Source organism: Ursus arctos, unplaced genomic scaffold (genome assembly GCF_023065955.2).
Source record: "Ursus arctos isolate Adak ecotype North America unplaced genomic scaffold, UrsArc2.0 scaffold_19, whole genome shotgun sequence".
NCBI classification, from domain to species: Eukaryota; Metazoa; Chordata; class Mammalia; order Carnivora; family Ursidae; genus Ursus; species Ursus arctos.
Genome location: NW_026622863.1, coordinates 50,117,446 through 50,131,661, shown reverse-complemented (window position 1 = coordinate 50,131,661; position 14,216 = coordinate 50,117,446). Strand labels below are relative to the sequence as shown.

Here is a 14,216-nt window from a genome sequence, read left to right as displayed (position 1 = left end):
TGTTCTTCCACTTATTCCGGAATCGCCCATTCCGCCGCTCTGCGATTCGCCATAGAGAGGCCCGACTCGAGTAGAGCGCCGCGTCGCGGCCGTGTGACGTCACGCAGGCGCCACTAGCTGAAGGCTTTCCCCGCCCACGCCGGGTTCTGTTCTCTCTTTCCGGACCTGGCTGAGCAGGAGGCGCCATCATGGTGAGCGTGCTTTGAGACGCTCCGGGGTCGACTATCCGCCGCCATCCGTCGCGCTCTTAGGCTGGGGGAGTCCTGGAGGCGAGCAGGGATGTCAGGGGAGTTCGAAGGGGGCGACTCCCTCGGTGGAGGGGACAATTTTGGGGCTCGAAGACCAGGGATGGATCAGTCTTAGCAGCCTCCGGCTTCTCCCGTCCCCTTTTATTATTAAAGCTCCAGTTGAGTAGGTGACCAAATAGAGGCGCAAGGAGGTTAAGTGGTGCGACCGGGGTCACAATGCCAGGAAATAGCAGAGCCGGGATTCGGAGCCTGGCCTCACATCTTGACCTCTTGTCTTTTGTCGCCTCTACCTGGACCTGTCACTCCCCTGGCCTGGAACGTTGGGTTCTCGGGGGACGGGGGGGGGGGGGGGGAGGGTCTCCACCGTACAGTGGCCGGGTTTTGCGGCCAGGCTCCTTGTCCAGCCTGTGATCTTGCTTTTCCTTTTTGTAGCCCCAGTTCCTTGGTCTGTACATTGGGGACGCGATAATCCTGTTGTCACAGATGTGCGTTGGGGAAGAAGTTGTAGGAAGCACACATCAGAGATTACTGCATACGTTAAGTGCCGGAGAGAAGGGAGCTACGAAGAGTTTAGTAGTTCTTTACAGTTCCTAACACAGCCTGTTAGAGAATCTCAGGACAGCAGCTGGGTGTGGTGGAAATTGTGGCTTCCTTCGGTTTTCTCAGCTAAAGTGGGGAACTGCCTCATAAGGCTGTTGGATTGAAAGAAGTCGTGCATGGAAGATTCTAGTATTGGTTTTGTGTGGAGTAAGTTCCACATAAAGGTTCTTTGCTGTATTATTAGGTAGAGTCTGCTCTTGGCCTGTGTTATCAAAAAACACCTTCTGAAGAGTTAAAAATTCTTAGTTCACGCAACTGCTGTGTTAAAGATTTTCAGGGTGCCATGTGCTGAAGACTTTTTGTGTAGAACTCATATTTTTCTTAAATTGGGGTCATTTGAGGCCCAGAAAGTTTTTTAAGTGGCTTTACGTCTTCTCCGGGCGGACCTGGGATTTGTTGTCTCTTTGGGAACTGGGGCCCTAGCTTTTCCTCGGAGAAGAAGAATACAGTCGTTTTGGGGGCGAGTGAGCTGCCAGATCAGAGTTGGGTCCATGGTCTCTCCTTCTTAACTCTGCAGGGAGTCGACATCCGCCACAACAAGGACCGAAAGGTCCGGCGCAAGGAGCCCAAGAGCCAGGACATCTACCTGAGACTGTTGGTCAAGGTGAGGCTGAGGCCTGAGACCCTTGCAGCTTCGAGAACTGGCGTTCTTGTATTGGGCCCCGGGCTGCTCCAGGGGCCTGCGGGGCAGGCGCACATCTGTGGTTCTGCCCAAGGCTTCTGGAGGTTCAATGTTTTCAGCCTCTGGGCTGCATACAGCTCGGGACGGGGGAGGGAATTTGGGGGGCTCTCTGCGGCTCAGTGGGATGGGGGGAAAGCCATAAAAACCTTGCCAACCCAAACCATGTTTGTCTTTCAATTGAAGGTTGTGGGGGAGGGGTGTGGGCTGCCCTGGGTTCCCATTCCTTTTCTCTCCTCCAGCTCTACAGGTTTCTGGCCAGACGAACCAACTCTACCTTTAACCAAGTCGTGTTGAAGAGGTTGTTCATGAGTCGTACCAACCGGCCACCTCTGTCCCTTTCCCGGATGGTGAGGGGCTGATTGGGGGAACGACTGGATTGTGTCTTAGAGCTGGGCTCAGGGAGGGGGGCTTGGGGCCTGGACATCAGCTGGTTTACTTCACCCCTGGTGGACACAGAGCTCTGACCCTTGACCCTGGGGTTGTAGCTGAACAGCAGTGGGTATTTGAGTGGCTTGAGCTCATCTCATTGTGAAGTGGGGCGGTTGTGGTGGCTTCATGTCACTGAGGCCGGTCTTACATGTCCTAAGCTCTCGAAGGAGAGATCTGTTGAAGGGACTGTGCTTGCATTTTGTCTCCGGAGTTTTTCCCGGGCTGGACCCGAGATTAGGCCCGTGCTGGTTGAGAGGTGAGGCGTGGGTGGGTTTATCCCCTTCAGGGCCCAACCGTCTGCATCCTCGGGAAGCCTGACGCAGTGGGGTTGGACTTAAACACCAGAAGGAGCTTCCTTAGTGTGTATTTGTCCCCCCCCCCCCCAAAGATCCGGAAGATGAAGCTGCCGGGCCGGGAAAACAAAACCGCCGTGGTTGTAGGGACCATCACCGACGACGTGCGCGTCCAGGAGGTGCCCAAACTGAAGGTGAGCATGGAGGGGGCTTGAGCGTGGTGGTGGGCAGGAGCCCAGGCTCACAAGCGGGGTCTGTGGACCTGCTCATGTCGTCACTCTGCTGACGCCCCTGTCAGAGGTGCCACGAGGCTTGTGCATCCCCAGTCTCCTCTCTCCTCTGGGCGCGGCAGGCATCACACCTACTAGTCCAGGTGGCTCGCAGGATTGGAGGGAGATAGTCCTTGGCATTAGCCGTCGTGGGTGTTCCCGGGCAGGACCCTTCTGGGTCCCTCCCTGATGGCGGTGCTGGTTCTCAGGCCTTAACAGCCTGACACAAACTGGCCGAGAAATCTCGATTTGAAGCTTTTTAATGTCTCTCTTTCCTTATCCGTAGTAAGTTCGGGTTGTTGGAGCCTCAAAGGGGGTTTTGGATATAAGTTGGTAAGAATAGTTCTTGTCAGCTGGGGAAGCTCTCTCTAGTGGTGTTACTGGGCTCCACAAGCAGCTAGATGCCTTTCCTGGGCCAGGGCCATGGAGAGGAAGGCCCAGCAGCCCCTGGGGGGCCTTAGGGGGGGGTCTGACCGTGCCTGTCCCGTGTGTCCCCCAGGTGTGCGCGCTGCGCGTGAGCAGCCGTGCCCGGAGCCGCATCCTCAAAGCTGGAGGCAAGATCCTCACCTTTGACCAGTTGGCCCTGGACTCCCCCAAGGGCTGTGGCACTGTCTTGCTCTCTGGTGAGTGATGTTTAGTGGCTCCCATGGTGACTTCTTGGAGTTGGGTCCCTGCCTGATCCCATCTTTCCCTTCCTCTTCCCAGGTCCACGCAAGGGCCGAGAGGTGTACAGGCATTTCGGCAAGGCCCCGGGAACCCCGCACAGCCACACCAAGTGAGTATGCCCAGCCCTGCTGTCTGGCTCTGGCTTTTCCCGGGACCCCACCCTGTGGATCTCGGCCTTGCCACGCTTCCGGCCCCTTCACACTGGCCCAGCCCCAGCCCTCCCTAGAACTCCCCACCTCATCTTCCCCGCATTTTCCTCAAGGCTTGGCTTAAAGCTGTTCCTCCCTGTTGCTGAGATGTCTGCACGGCCAGCCCTATAAATGCAGTGTTCAGGGCCTGTGCCAGGCTGCGGTCTGCATCTCCCAGATGGAGTCAGCCTCTTGCCCTTCCCAGCTTTCCCAGCAGCGTACTTGGTGTCACCCTCCCCCCATGACCCTGTACTGCTCTGTGAGAGCTGCTTAGGAATTTCTCAGCCTGTGAGCCCGCCCTGTCCGTGACTCTGGCGCGGGCACACTCTCACCCTCTTCTCCCTCCCCACAGACCCTACGTGAGATCCAAGGGCCGGAAGTTCGAGCGCGCCAGAGGCCGGAGGGCCAGCCGCGGCTACAAAAACTAACCCCAGATCCTGCCTTGTTATTAAAAAGATTTTGAATGCTGATGGTTCTCTCTGTTTAGGGGGGGAGGGGGGAGGGGGGATGGGAGGGGGTGGGAGCTTTAGGGCGAGTCGGGGAGTAGGACGCAGTGTCCATCTCCATGGAGACCAGCGGGGAGGAGCCCTTCCCTCTGCCGGGGCGGAGTCCAACTCTACCTGCAGGCGCCCTCTGGCGGCTTTGGTGCGTGCTTGTCCATCTTGAACTCTTGGACCCTTGCGGTCCCCCTATGGCCAAAGTCCCGCCCCCTTAATAAGCCGGTGACAGGTGTTTCCGCACCTGTTCCGCCCCCCGGATTAGCTACACCTGCTACTCTCAGCTAGGGCCGGTGGGCGGGGTGTGGACCGGGAAGTGCAGAGGGGGCGGGACCGCAGTGGGGGAGGGGTACGTGGGAACAGGTGAGTTGCTCCCCTTTTCCCCGAAGCTTGAGTCTGGCGGGCTATTGGACCCTGGGCCAGTAACCCGATGAGTGTGTTCCCCGGGCTGGGGCCTTCCCGTACCTGCACTTTAGGCCTTTCCCAGGCACCTGCCGTGTGGGGCCCTCCTCTGTTTACACAAGGGGCTGGGTTCCCCGGATCCCAGGCTAAAACCTGATGAATGAGGCCAGACGGCAGGAAGAAGAGCAGAAATAAAAGCAGGAGGTTTCCAGACCCCTATTCTGACCTCCAAAAAGGCAAGACAAGGAGGGAAAGGGGGTCTGGACACGGGGGAGCTGGATGGGGTGAGAGGGAGTCCTGGGTCTATTCCTCTTCTCTTTGTAGGCCTTGCCGCTGTGCTGTGGAGGAAGAAAGCTGTCTGGGTGTGTGATTGGAAGGAAGGGCTGCTGGTTGGCAGGGATCAGGGGTCCACAGGCCAGAGGGTGGGTCAGGAGCCTCAAAGGGTGGTCCTCGGCCAGGAAGAGGTGGATGGATGGTCAGCTAGCAGGAGCTAGTGGGATTCAGGCAGAAACCCGGACAGGTCGGCTCTGCCAGGGATCAGCATAGATCCGAGGGCAGCCCAAGACAATTCTGGCTGGGAGACTGGGCAGGCAGCCGGTCCAAGGAACAGCAGTGGCTAGTCAGGCCCTCCATCTAGATGCGCCGCTGAGGTCATGGGCCAGTTCCATGGTAATGAAAGCCCCTGTTGAGTGTATCCTTCACTGTAGCAGCCCAAGTAGGTGTGAAACCCCAGGGGCAGAGCCCCCAAGCAACAGAGACAGACCTCCTTCCCTGGTTGCGGAGGGTGATGCCCAGACTTCGGGCTGGAGCCCATTCTTCCCAAACTGAGAGAGCAGGGCCAAAGGGGAGGTGCCCGGGATGGTCAGTCTGTGAGAGCCCGTGAGCCAGCCACCAGTTGTCAGGAAAAAGTTCCGCTGGACCCGGCGGCGTGCTCCACTGGGCGGTCAGATATGGACATTGTCAGCTGGAAGCAGACGATGTCTGCCAAATGAGCAAGAAGAGGACTGGAGAGGGTCAGTTATATGTGCTATCGGTCAGGGGCAAATAGGCAGCCCACTTTGCCTTTAGTTAGGAACATTCCGGTGGTAGGAGACAAGCGGACAGCCTGTGGCTGTTGCCTGGAGACAGTTGGCCAGTCAGCTGGACCTTCAGCCTGACCGAGACTGAACCAGCGAACGGGTCTGTGGGGGCCTCGAGGGGCCAGGAGGCTGGAGGTTGAAGTGTGCAGAGGAGCAGCTGATGGGTCCCACAGCCGGCAACAGTGTCGAAGGGACAGCCTGAGCCACACGCGGGGCCCGCGGCAGGGTCAGCCGGCCTACCCGAGACAGCTGGCAGGGAGTTCCTATGGCCAGCCTGTCGGCGTGGCGGCCAGAGGCAGGCAGGTGGTCGGTCTGAGCAGCCCACGCCCTGGACAGTGTGATTGTCAGGACGGTGAGCCAGGGACACAGGGAGCCACCCGGACCTTCACGGAGCGGCCGGCCACATAGAATCTGCCTGTCAGGAGACCCGCAGATGGTCAGTCCCCCGGAGGTGGCCAAAGCCTCGTCCAGCCAGCCTCACGGTCCTCCCACCGAGCAGCCCCATGGCAGCCTCCCAGTTGGCGGCACTGGAAGGAGAGGAGTCGGGGGCCGGGGGGCTGCCCTTGACCGAGGCCAGCCCCGGCTTCCTGTACTCCGAGGGCCAGCGGCTGGCACTGGAGGCTCTGCTGAGCAAGGGCGCGGAGGCGTTCGAGGCCTGCGTGCAGCGTGAGGGGCTGCGGCCCTTCCTGAGCGGGGAAGAGCTCCGGAGCCTGGCGGCGGCGGCCGAGGACTGGACTGCATGCAAGCAGCTGCCGGGCAGGGCGGCAGAGGGAGCCACCGCCACCGATCGGGACTCGGGCAGCCTGACTTACTGGCCCGGAAGGTCAGACGAGCTGGCGCCCACGCTGCGGCTGGGCTGGCCAGAGGACCCGACCTGGAAGGGAATCACCCGGGCACAGCTGTATACCCAGCCACCCGACGAGGGCCACCCGCCCCTCAAGGAGCTTGTGCGCCAGGAAATCCAGGCCGCCTGCAAGGTGGGGGTCTCAGGGGGCCTGCTGTCCACTCATCAAACCCAGACATCCTCACATGCCAGCTTCCGAAACTGGGAGTGGCGCATCCCTGGGGCCCAGGCGTCTCCCCCATGCCCCCCTGGGACTCGTGAGTCCACACCTCTCAACCCCCAGGTTCCAAGTGTCCACATCCCCTAGACCTCACCCTCACTCTCTCTCCAAGGCCTGGGTCCCCCTGGGCATCCATGCCCCTTGGACCTAATTATGACCCCTTGGTCTCAATCATCTATCCCACCACACTCCCCCCCACCCCGAGGGTAGGTGTCTCCAACCCTCCCTACCACGGAGGGCCCAGAAGTCCTCCCTACAGCTCCCCAGAGAGACTGTTCTTAATCTAACAGCTTTGTCCTGCCAGCTCCCATGCTCAGTGCGTTACATGGGTTAACATTTATAATCGTCAAGAGAGTCTTACTATACCAAGTGAGGAGAGATGGGGAAACTGAGGCACGGGAGGTTAAGTCTCTCACCAGTAAGTGGCTGAGTGGGGTTCCAAACCAAGGCTCTTTGGCCAGTGGGTCAGGAGTCATCACTGCTACACTCTTCTGCCTGCAAGATCCAGCCCTCAGCACCCCCAGTCCCCAGAGCTCCCCTGCGTGGCTGAGCAGGTCACCCCTCTCTCCCCCACCCCGGTATCCAGGGCACCCCCAAGGACCCAGCTGGGCAGTTGTCCAGAGTGCCCTGGAGCAGGGCCACCACCCCGTGTCACAGTGCACGGGACACCGTTCGCCATTGCAGACGTGATTATGAGAATTTTTCCAACAGCAGAGGCCTCGGCCTCCAGGAAGGACGGTCTTTTCCTCATTCACCTGTAGGCTCTGTATGCACAGCAGTGCGTGTCTGGGGGTCTCTCCTGCAGCCCCCCTGAGCATCTCATCGAGGCCGGGCCTTTAAACTCACCCCCAGGGCCCCACCCCTTGAATGTCCCCAGAGCTCCAGGCTCCATCCACAGCCCCTCTCCCCACCCCCCAGCTTGTGGCCGTGGTCATGGACATCTTCACTGACCCAGACCTGCTTTTGGACCTGGTAGACACCGCCACACGCCGCTGGGTGCCTGTCTACCTGCTCCTGGACCGCCAGCAGCTGCCTGCTTTCCTGATGCTGGCCCAGCAGCTGGGGGTGAACCCCTGGGCCACCGAGGTAGGAGCCTGGAGGGAGGGACCCAAGTCCCCATTCTCCTGGCGCTGGGGCCAGCGGGGGGGCAGACCCTTCCACAGCATCCTAGCTCATCGAGGTGGATGCCAGCTGGGAGGGTCCTCTGAGATCTGATGTCCATGGCATTGGGAGAATTAGAGGTGGGCCTTCCCACGCAGTCCCTCTGACTTAGGGGTATCTCCAAGAGACCCCCCAAGCCCAATATTGGTAGCTCTGGGGAAGCTGGGACAGACCTTTCTACAGAGCCATGGGCCACCCAGGCCCTAACCAGCCTGGAGGGACCCCCCCAAGCCTGGGGCAGTGAGTGGAGGTGTGTGGGGTTGGCCTGAGCTAGGGTGTGCCCCCTCTGCTCCAGAACCTAGATATCCGTGTTGTGCGGGGCTGCACTTTCCAGAGCCGCTGGCAACGGCAGGTGACCGGCAATGTGCGGGAGAAGTTTGTGCTGCTGGACGGCCATAGGGTCATCTCTGGATCCTACAGGTGTGGCTGCCCCCCCCCCCCCCGCCCCGGGTCCTATCCCCAGCTCTCAGAGAGCAGTCGGCATCCCTTTTTACCAGCCTCTCTTTCCTGGTCTGTGAAATGGGTCACTGGTAAAGGAAGTACCGAGGGGCAGAACCCGCTTGGGGTTGAGCCAGGCTTGCCCGGGGGCCAGCTTTGTGGCCTGGGGAGGGGTTCATCTCTTTGACCCTGTGTCTCTTCATCTGGAAAACAGGGCCCACAGTTTGTGTGTGGGTTTCAGAACCGGGACGACCTGGATGGGAGTCCTAGCTCTGCCTTGAGTTAACAACACCTCTCTAAGCATCTATAAAAAAAATAAGAGTTGGTATGAAAAGAACCTGGCCCTCAGACTGGCCCTCGTCCCTCCTCTCCTGTCTTTGGGGTCTGCCCCACCCTGGATCCTGCCTCCTCAACTTCTTAGCTCTGTGACACACGGGGCCGGTGCCTCCCTCTGCTCTGTACCTCAGTTTCCCCCTCTGGAAAGTGTGAATAATGACAGCACCTGCCTCACAGGGTCATGGCGTGGGAGGGTGCGCGGTGCATGGACTTGGGTCAGGTGGCCTGGCTTCGAACTGTGGCTCTACCGGCTACTGGCTGTGTGACTTTGGGCAACTGACTTAACCTTTCTGTGCCTCCCTTCCCCCTCTACAGAACGAGGTGATACGGTTAGTGCCTCTAGAGCAGGGTTTCTGGACAAAGGTGCTACTCACATTTGGGGCCGGATGAATCTGTGCTGGGGGGCAGGGGGGGCATTTCCTTGGGCACCTTAAGGCTGCACCGAATTTCTGGTCTCCACCCTGTAGATGTCGGTAGCACCCCCATTCCCCTATTAGGACAACCAAAAGTGTCTCCAGACATTGCCACCTGTCCCCCCGGGGTGGTGGGGTGGCGGACATGCCCAGTGGATTACCAGCAGTTTTCAATCTTGGGCCTGCCCGCATCATCAGAACCACATGGAGGACTCCTTAAAAACACAGATTTCGGGCGCCTTCCCTCCCACCTCCACCACCACCGCTCCCATTCAGCCAGCTGGGGAGAGGGCCTGAGAATTGGCATTTCTAGCTAGCTCCCGGCCGATACCAGTGCTGCTGGGCCGGGGACCACACTTGGGAGAACCGCTACCGTGGAGACTGGGCCCTGTCTCAGAAAGCATCTACCTTCCCTCCCGGCTCTGTTTGGGGGTTCAGCGAGATCCAGGTGCCCTGGCACGTAACAGAAGCAGCGCTCCGTAAACGTCAGCTGTCATTTATTATCGTCATTGTTCATTTTGACCATATTTCATCGACTCTAAGGTGCCACCGGTGGAAAAGAGCATCCTGATTGACATGTGAAAAGATAACGCGTCTTAGAACCCATGAAATACAGTAGGGGTACAGCCAAACCCACCAAGCATGGCTCCCCACCACTGAGTCAGGCCTGAGGATGCTTCGCCGAGCCCTGGGCTCCAGGTGGACAGCCCTGGAATGGATGAAGCCGGGGCCACAAGAGGTTGTCTAGGGCCTCTGGCCATTTAATGGGGGGGGAGGGGTGGAGGCAGGGGGCTCGGGGAGCAGCGGAGCCGGGAGACCAGTCCCAGGCCCTGCCCGTCGGGTTGGTCACAGCAAATGTGGGAGCAGCAGCAGCACACCCAGCGCCAGGCCGGCGGCGACCCCTTCCGTCCGGCCGCCTGCGGGATTGGGGGCCCTGTTACACATGTGGCCGTAGCAGCAGGTGGAGGTGAGCGTGTAGGTGACGCCCATGTAGGTGACCGGCTCCTCGTGGCCGCAGGATGTGGACAGCATGCAGCCTTTGTTGATGACAGGGCCGACGCCCGGGGCCACCCCGTGGCCCGTGAAGCAGTCCTCATCGTCACCACAGCGCATGTGGGTGCCCGGGCACTGCTTGGAGTCGGTCAGCTCACAGAACACACAGTCCTTGGCGCCCGTGGTGCCTGGGGGCAGAGCCATTACCAGAAGTAGCAGCCAGCCGAGGACCATGGTGGCCTGGCGGCGGTGACGGTGCCCAAGCCAGGCCGTGGGCTTCCTGGGCCTCCCGGAACTGCCGAATGACGCTCCTGACACCCGCGAGAATTTTGCCCCTGGTCTGGGCCTCCCAGGGTCAGCGCTCAGAGGGTCCTCTGTTCCCAACGCCCCGTGTCCCTCTCAGGAGCTCCGTCGTGACTATGGCTCTCGAGTCCTCGGGTCTCAGAAGCTTCCCCAGAACGGAGACAAGCCAGCGGCCGCTACCCCACAACACTCTTTGTGGAGCGGAATGGGGTGACCTCACAGACCCCTCGGGGCTCCCACTGGCCCCTCCAGGGGTGAGGTCACAGGTGGGGGGAGGGGTGTCACAATCTGCAGGCAGACGGGCTCGCCAACCTGCCAGGGAGCGAGGACACTGCTACCCCGCCAAGGTAAGGATGCTTGAACCGGCACTCGCCATCCTGGTGGCTGACGCATCAGTTCTCCGGGCGCCGTGCCCACTGGGGCGCATAACCCATGGTGAGCCCGTTTTTCAGATGGGCAAACCAAGGCTCAGGAAGGGAAGGGGATGTGGCCACGGTCCCCAGAGCCAGGATTAGAGTCCTGGTTCATTTCATTCCCAAGAGCACTTGCTGTGTGTCAAGGCGTGAGCTAGATGCTTTAAATGCCAGCACTGTGACGACAGGGACAGCAGGGGCCCTGGTCACCACCGCCAGCTGGGCGCGGGCCAGGTGCCTTGCAGGCAGCTCAACCCCTTGTTCTCTCTTTCCAATCTTCCTACATCTTAGCTCCGTATTACAGATGAGCAAACTGAGGCACACCAGCGGCAGTGCCCGCCACACGGCAAGCCTTTAATAAACAGCAGTCATTATATAGGAAGCAGTTGAGTCTTAAGACAGGCTTCACGGGGGTCAGAGAGGGAAACTGAGGCAGTGACGCCTCCTTTGCTGGGTATGGGGCAGCGTCCCTGTTTAAGCTCAGGCCGGGTCCAGAGGATAATTTAAGTATCTTAACTCTTTTTTTTAAATCTCTTTTTAAAGGTTTTATTTATTTATTTGACAGTGAGAGCGAGAGAGCACAAGCAAGGGGAGCAGTAGAGACAGAGGGAGAAGCAGGCCAAGCAGGGAGCCCGACGCGGGGCCCAATCCCAGGACCCTGGGATCATGACCCGAGTCAAAGGCAGATGCTTAACCATCTGAGCCAACCAGGAGCCCCTAAGTGTCTTAACTCCTGTCATGTCAGCCCTCCGGGGAGATACCTGGGTGGTTCTCATTCTACAGAGGGGGATGTTGAGGCCAGAGAGTTTGCAGGACGTGCCCGAGGTCACACAGCCTGTCCTGGGACCAGGTGGGGACGGGTCATGGGGTCCAGGCCGGGCCCCCGGGGCTGCCCGGAGATCCTGACCCCTCACTGCATGCCCCAGCTTCACATGGAGTGATTCTCGCCTGCACCGCGGCCTGGTGACCCTGCTGACCGGCGAGATTGCCGACGCCTTCAGCCGAGAGTTCCGGACACTGTACGCGGCCTCCTGGCCACTCCCGTCCGCGCCCACCCAGGGTCCCTTCGTCAGCACCGTGGGGGGGCTGCAGCTGGCTCACAACCCCCACCGCGTGGCCCGCCGGCGCTCTGTGGCCCCCATGTCACCACCGCCACCCGACGGCCCGCTGGCCCAACGCTTGGCCACCTGCCAGGTCTCTGAGGGCGACAGGCGGGAGACTGCAGCTGCCCCAGGGCCAGCGCTGAGCGACATCCTGAGGAGTGTCCAGCGCGCCCGGACCCCCAGCGGTCCCCCAGCCCGACCCAGCCGCTCCCTGTGGGACCTGAGCCGCCTGTCCCAGCTGTCCAGCTCCAGCGACGGTGACAGCGAGGTGAGAGCTGGTGGCTGGCCTTGGAGAAACAAGAGGAAGAGGAAGGGGCAGCTGAGGGCGTACTATGGGCCAGGCCCCAGAACGGGGCTGGGGGTGGGGGCGGGGGACTCCACCTGAGTCCATGATCCCAGTGACCATTTCCTGTAGCCCTACTGCGTGCTGGGCAGGGGAGTGCTGGGTGGCTTGGGGCAGGGACCCCGAGAGCCACCCTGGGTGCAAATCCTGGCATGACCCACTAATGGGGAGAGCCGGGCAGAGATCTGCCTTCTCTGAACCTCTGTGTTCTCATCTAGCAAATGGGCCCAGCAATTGTGCCCAGTCTCGGTTCTGTGGGAAGGAGGAGTCAGTGAGGGGAGGAGGAACTAACTAGAACACTAAGCATTACAATAAATCCCCGCTGTGGAATTTATCTGGATTTCTTTCATGAGATCCTCATCCCAGGTCAGTGAGGTAATACTCTTCTCACGCTCCTGGTTACAGATGGGAAAACTGAGGCTCAGAGAGGTCAAGTAACTTGCCTAAGGTCAAAACAACCATCTATCGTGGGCACCGTGCCACATGCCAGGCGCGCTCACAGAGGTGGCTGAAATGGACCTTTGCCACGACCCTCTGAAGTGGTTATTATTACAGCTCTCCACCCACCCGGTTTCACAGATTAGGAAACTGAGGCACGAGGGAGAGATTGGAACTCGGCCCTGGTGGCCTCCATGGTGCAGCTTTTAAATGTTCTGCCCCTGGCCTCCCGGATTCGAGTGTCGTCGGGGTGTTGGGGAGGGGGTTTGGCGAGCTCCGAGGGGTCTCTGCGCCCCTCCTCTCAGCTGCTGAGACGCTGGGTTCCCACAGAGCCTGCCCTAATTCTCTGGGACCCTGGGCGGAAACTCTGTGCCCTCAGCGGTAAAGTGGGCTGTCGAGAGGGTAAGAGCAGAGCCATGTGGGACACGCAGGCGGCCTCGCCCTGGATGTCGGCAGACCCGGGGTACAGTTGCTCTGTGAGCTGTGCCCCTCTCGGGCTCAGTTTCGCCATCTGCTACGTGGGACCTAGTGGGGACCTTTTCTGAGGGTGAGGGAGAAATGTCCCAGGAATCACCTCCCTCAGTTCCAGTCCAGGGGAGAAGGGGGATGGGCAGGGCAGGGGCAAGGTTCTCGCCTCCATCCGGTCCTGAGCTGCCCTCACCCACCATCACCTCCCTTGGCAAATATTTGTTCCCCCCAGACAGCTGCTGGCAGCTTCCTGTTCCTCCCCAACGACAAAGCTGCAGGGGGGAACACAGCAGCCGGCCTTCCGAGAGTCTGGGGGCCCCAGGCCTCCGGGCTCACTTCCCTTCCCCATTCTAGAGGCTCAGGGGCCTTCTCACCTGCCCTGAGAGTCACACACACACACCACACACCCTTCCTGGACTCAGTCCCCAGGGCCTTCTCTCACCTCCTCCTCTTTCCCTCCACAGCTCAAGAAGTCCTGGGGCTCCAAGGACACCCCAGCCAAGGCCCTGATGAGGCAGCGGGGCACTGGAGGGGCCCCCAGGGGTGAGACAGAACCCCGTCCTCTGAGCCGGTCCCAGCCCTGGGGCGGCCCCCTGCCCCTCCTCCCCGCAAGCCGCCTCCACTATCTGTCCCCGACCCGAAGGAGGTCTGGTGAAGATGCTGCCTCCAAACTTCTGGAACCCCGAGGCGTCCAGCAGCCCGATCGGGCTGCCCAGGCAGGACTCAGGGGGCGACCCTGACAGGAGCCAAAGCCGCACCGGGTCGGCCTGTCCACAGGCAGCTCCAAGCCCCCTGCCTCTGTGTGTCATGGCTTAGACAAGGCTTCTGGCCTGGGTGTCTGTCTGGGAAGCGGAAGGGATTTTTTTCTCTTTGTTCTAGAACCGGGGCAAGCCCAGGGCCCACTCTAGTGGCCAGTGTCACAGTTTAGGAAACGGGCAGAAAGTCTCGAGTAGCTGGGGTCCTAGAACAGCACATATCCTACTGCGGCCTGGTCAGAACTTCTCTGCGACCAGGCCTGGCTGAGCGGCCCCCCGGGGTGGAATTGTGTGGGGTGAAGGTGGGGAGTCCCTGGGACAAAGGAGGGGAGCTTTCAGTACCCACCATGCTCAGGAGCTGTGGATAAACAGCTTGGCAGAGGAGAATCCAATCCAGGGAGTGCGGCGGAATAATGAGGGCCTGGAAGTGGGGGGTGGGGGGCACACAGCGGGTGGGGAATGGGTCAGGGCCAGGGGCCCTGGGACTGTTTTGTGGGTGCTAAGGGCTGGGTTGCTGGGGTCTCCCTTTAGCTCTGCTCAGAATAAAGCTGCTTGATGGCGGAACCTTGCATTGCCACAGCCTAGCAGACGACCCAGGAATGCAGTCCTGGCCCCCTCCTCCCTCGCACCCAGAA

General features: G+C 60.2%; 3 protein-coding genes across 3 annotated transcripts; 2 read left to right on the top strand and 1 right to left on the bottom strand.

Annotated features, from left to right (window-relative positions):
* The first annotated feature begins 85 nt into the window (after positions 1 to 85).
* On the top strand, positions 86 to 3,843 carry RPL18 (ribosomal protein L18). Its single transcript, XM_026481913.4, has 7 exons — positions 86 to 191; positions 1,366 to 1,452; positions 1,770 to 1,877; positions 2,348 to 2,446; positions 3,021 to 3,144; positions 3,227 to 3,296; positions 3,728 to 3,843. The coding sequence occupies exons 1-7, from the start codon at positions 189 to 191 to the stop codon at positions 3,801 to 3,803; spliced, it is 567 nt and encodes a 188-aa protein (XP_026337698.1). The 5' UTR covers positions 86 to 188; the 3' UTR covers positions 3,804 to 3,843.
* Positions 3,844 to 4,252: 409 nt separating this feature from the next.
* FAM83E (family with sequence similarity 83 member E) lies at positions 4,253 to 13,991 on the top strand. The gene is made up of 5 exons (XM_026481712.3): positions 4,253 to 6,330; positions 7,336 to 7,503; positions 7,874 to 7,998; positions 11,401 to 11,845; positions 13,291 to 13,991. The coding sequence occupies exons 1-5, from the start codon at positions 5,857 to 5,859 to the stop codon at positions 13,564 to 13,566; spliced, it is 1,488 nt and encodes a 495-aa protein (XP_026337497.2). The 5' UTR covers positions 4,253 to 5,856; the 3' UTR covers positions 13,567 to 13,991.
* On the bottom strand, positions 9,612 to 9,992 carry SPACA4 (sperm acrosome associated 4). Its single transcript, XM_026481713.1, has one exon. It carries the CDS (start codon positions 9,990 to 9,992, stop codon positions 9,612 to 9,614), a length of 381 nt encoding a protein of 126 aa, XP_026337498.1.
* Positions 13,992 to 14,216: the final 225 nt, after the last annotated feature.

Bases quoted from the DNA above. Each gene is read 5' to 3' on its own strand.
- SPACA4 (XM_026481713.1), bottom strand. From the start codon at position 9,992: ATGGTCCTCGGCTGGCTGCTACTTCTGGTAATGGCTCTGCCCCCAGGC.
- FAM83E (XM_026481712.3), top strand. From the start codon at position 5,857: ATGGCAGCCTCCCAGTTGGCGGCACTGGAAGGAGAGGAGTCGGGGGCC. The intron at 7,504-7,873 runs GTAGGAGCCTGG...CCTCTGCTCCAG, and splicing joins TGAACCCCTGGGCCACCGAG to AACCTAGATATCCGTGTTGT. The intron at 7,999-11,400 runs GTGTGGCTGCCC...TGCATGCCCCAG, and splicing joins GTCATCTCTGGATCCTACAG to CTTCACATGGAGTGATTCTC.
- RPL18 (XM_026481913.4), top strand. The intron at 1,453-1,769 runs GTGAGGCTGAGG...TCTCTCCTCCAG, and splicing joins ACCTGAGACTGTTGGTCAAG to CTCTACAGGTTTCTGGCCAG. The intron at 3,145-3,226 runs GTGAGTGATGTT...TCCTCTTCCCAG, and splicing joins TGGCACTGTCTTGCTCTCTG to GTCCACGCAAGGGCCGAGAG.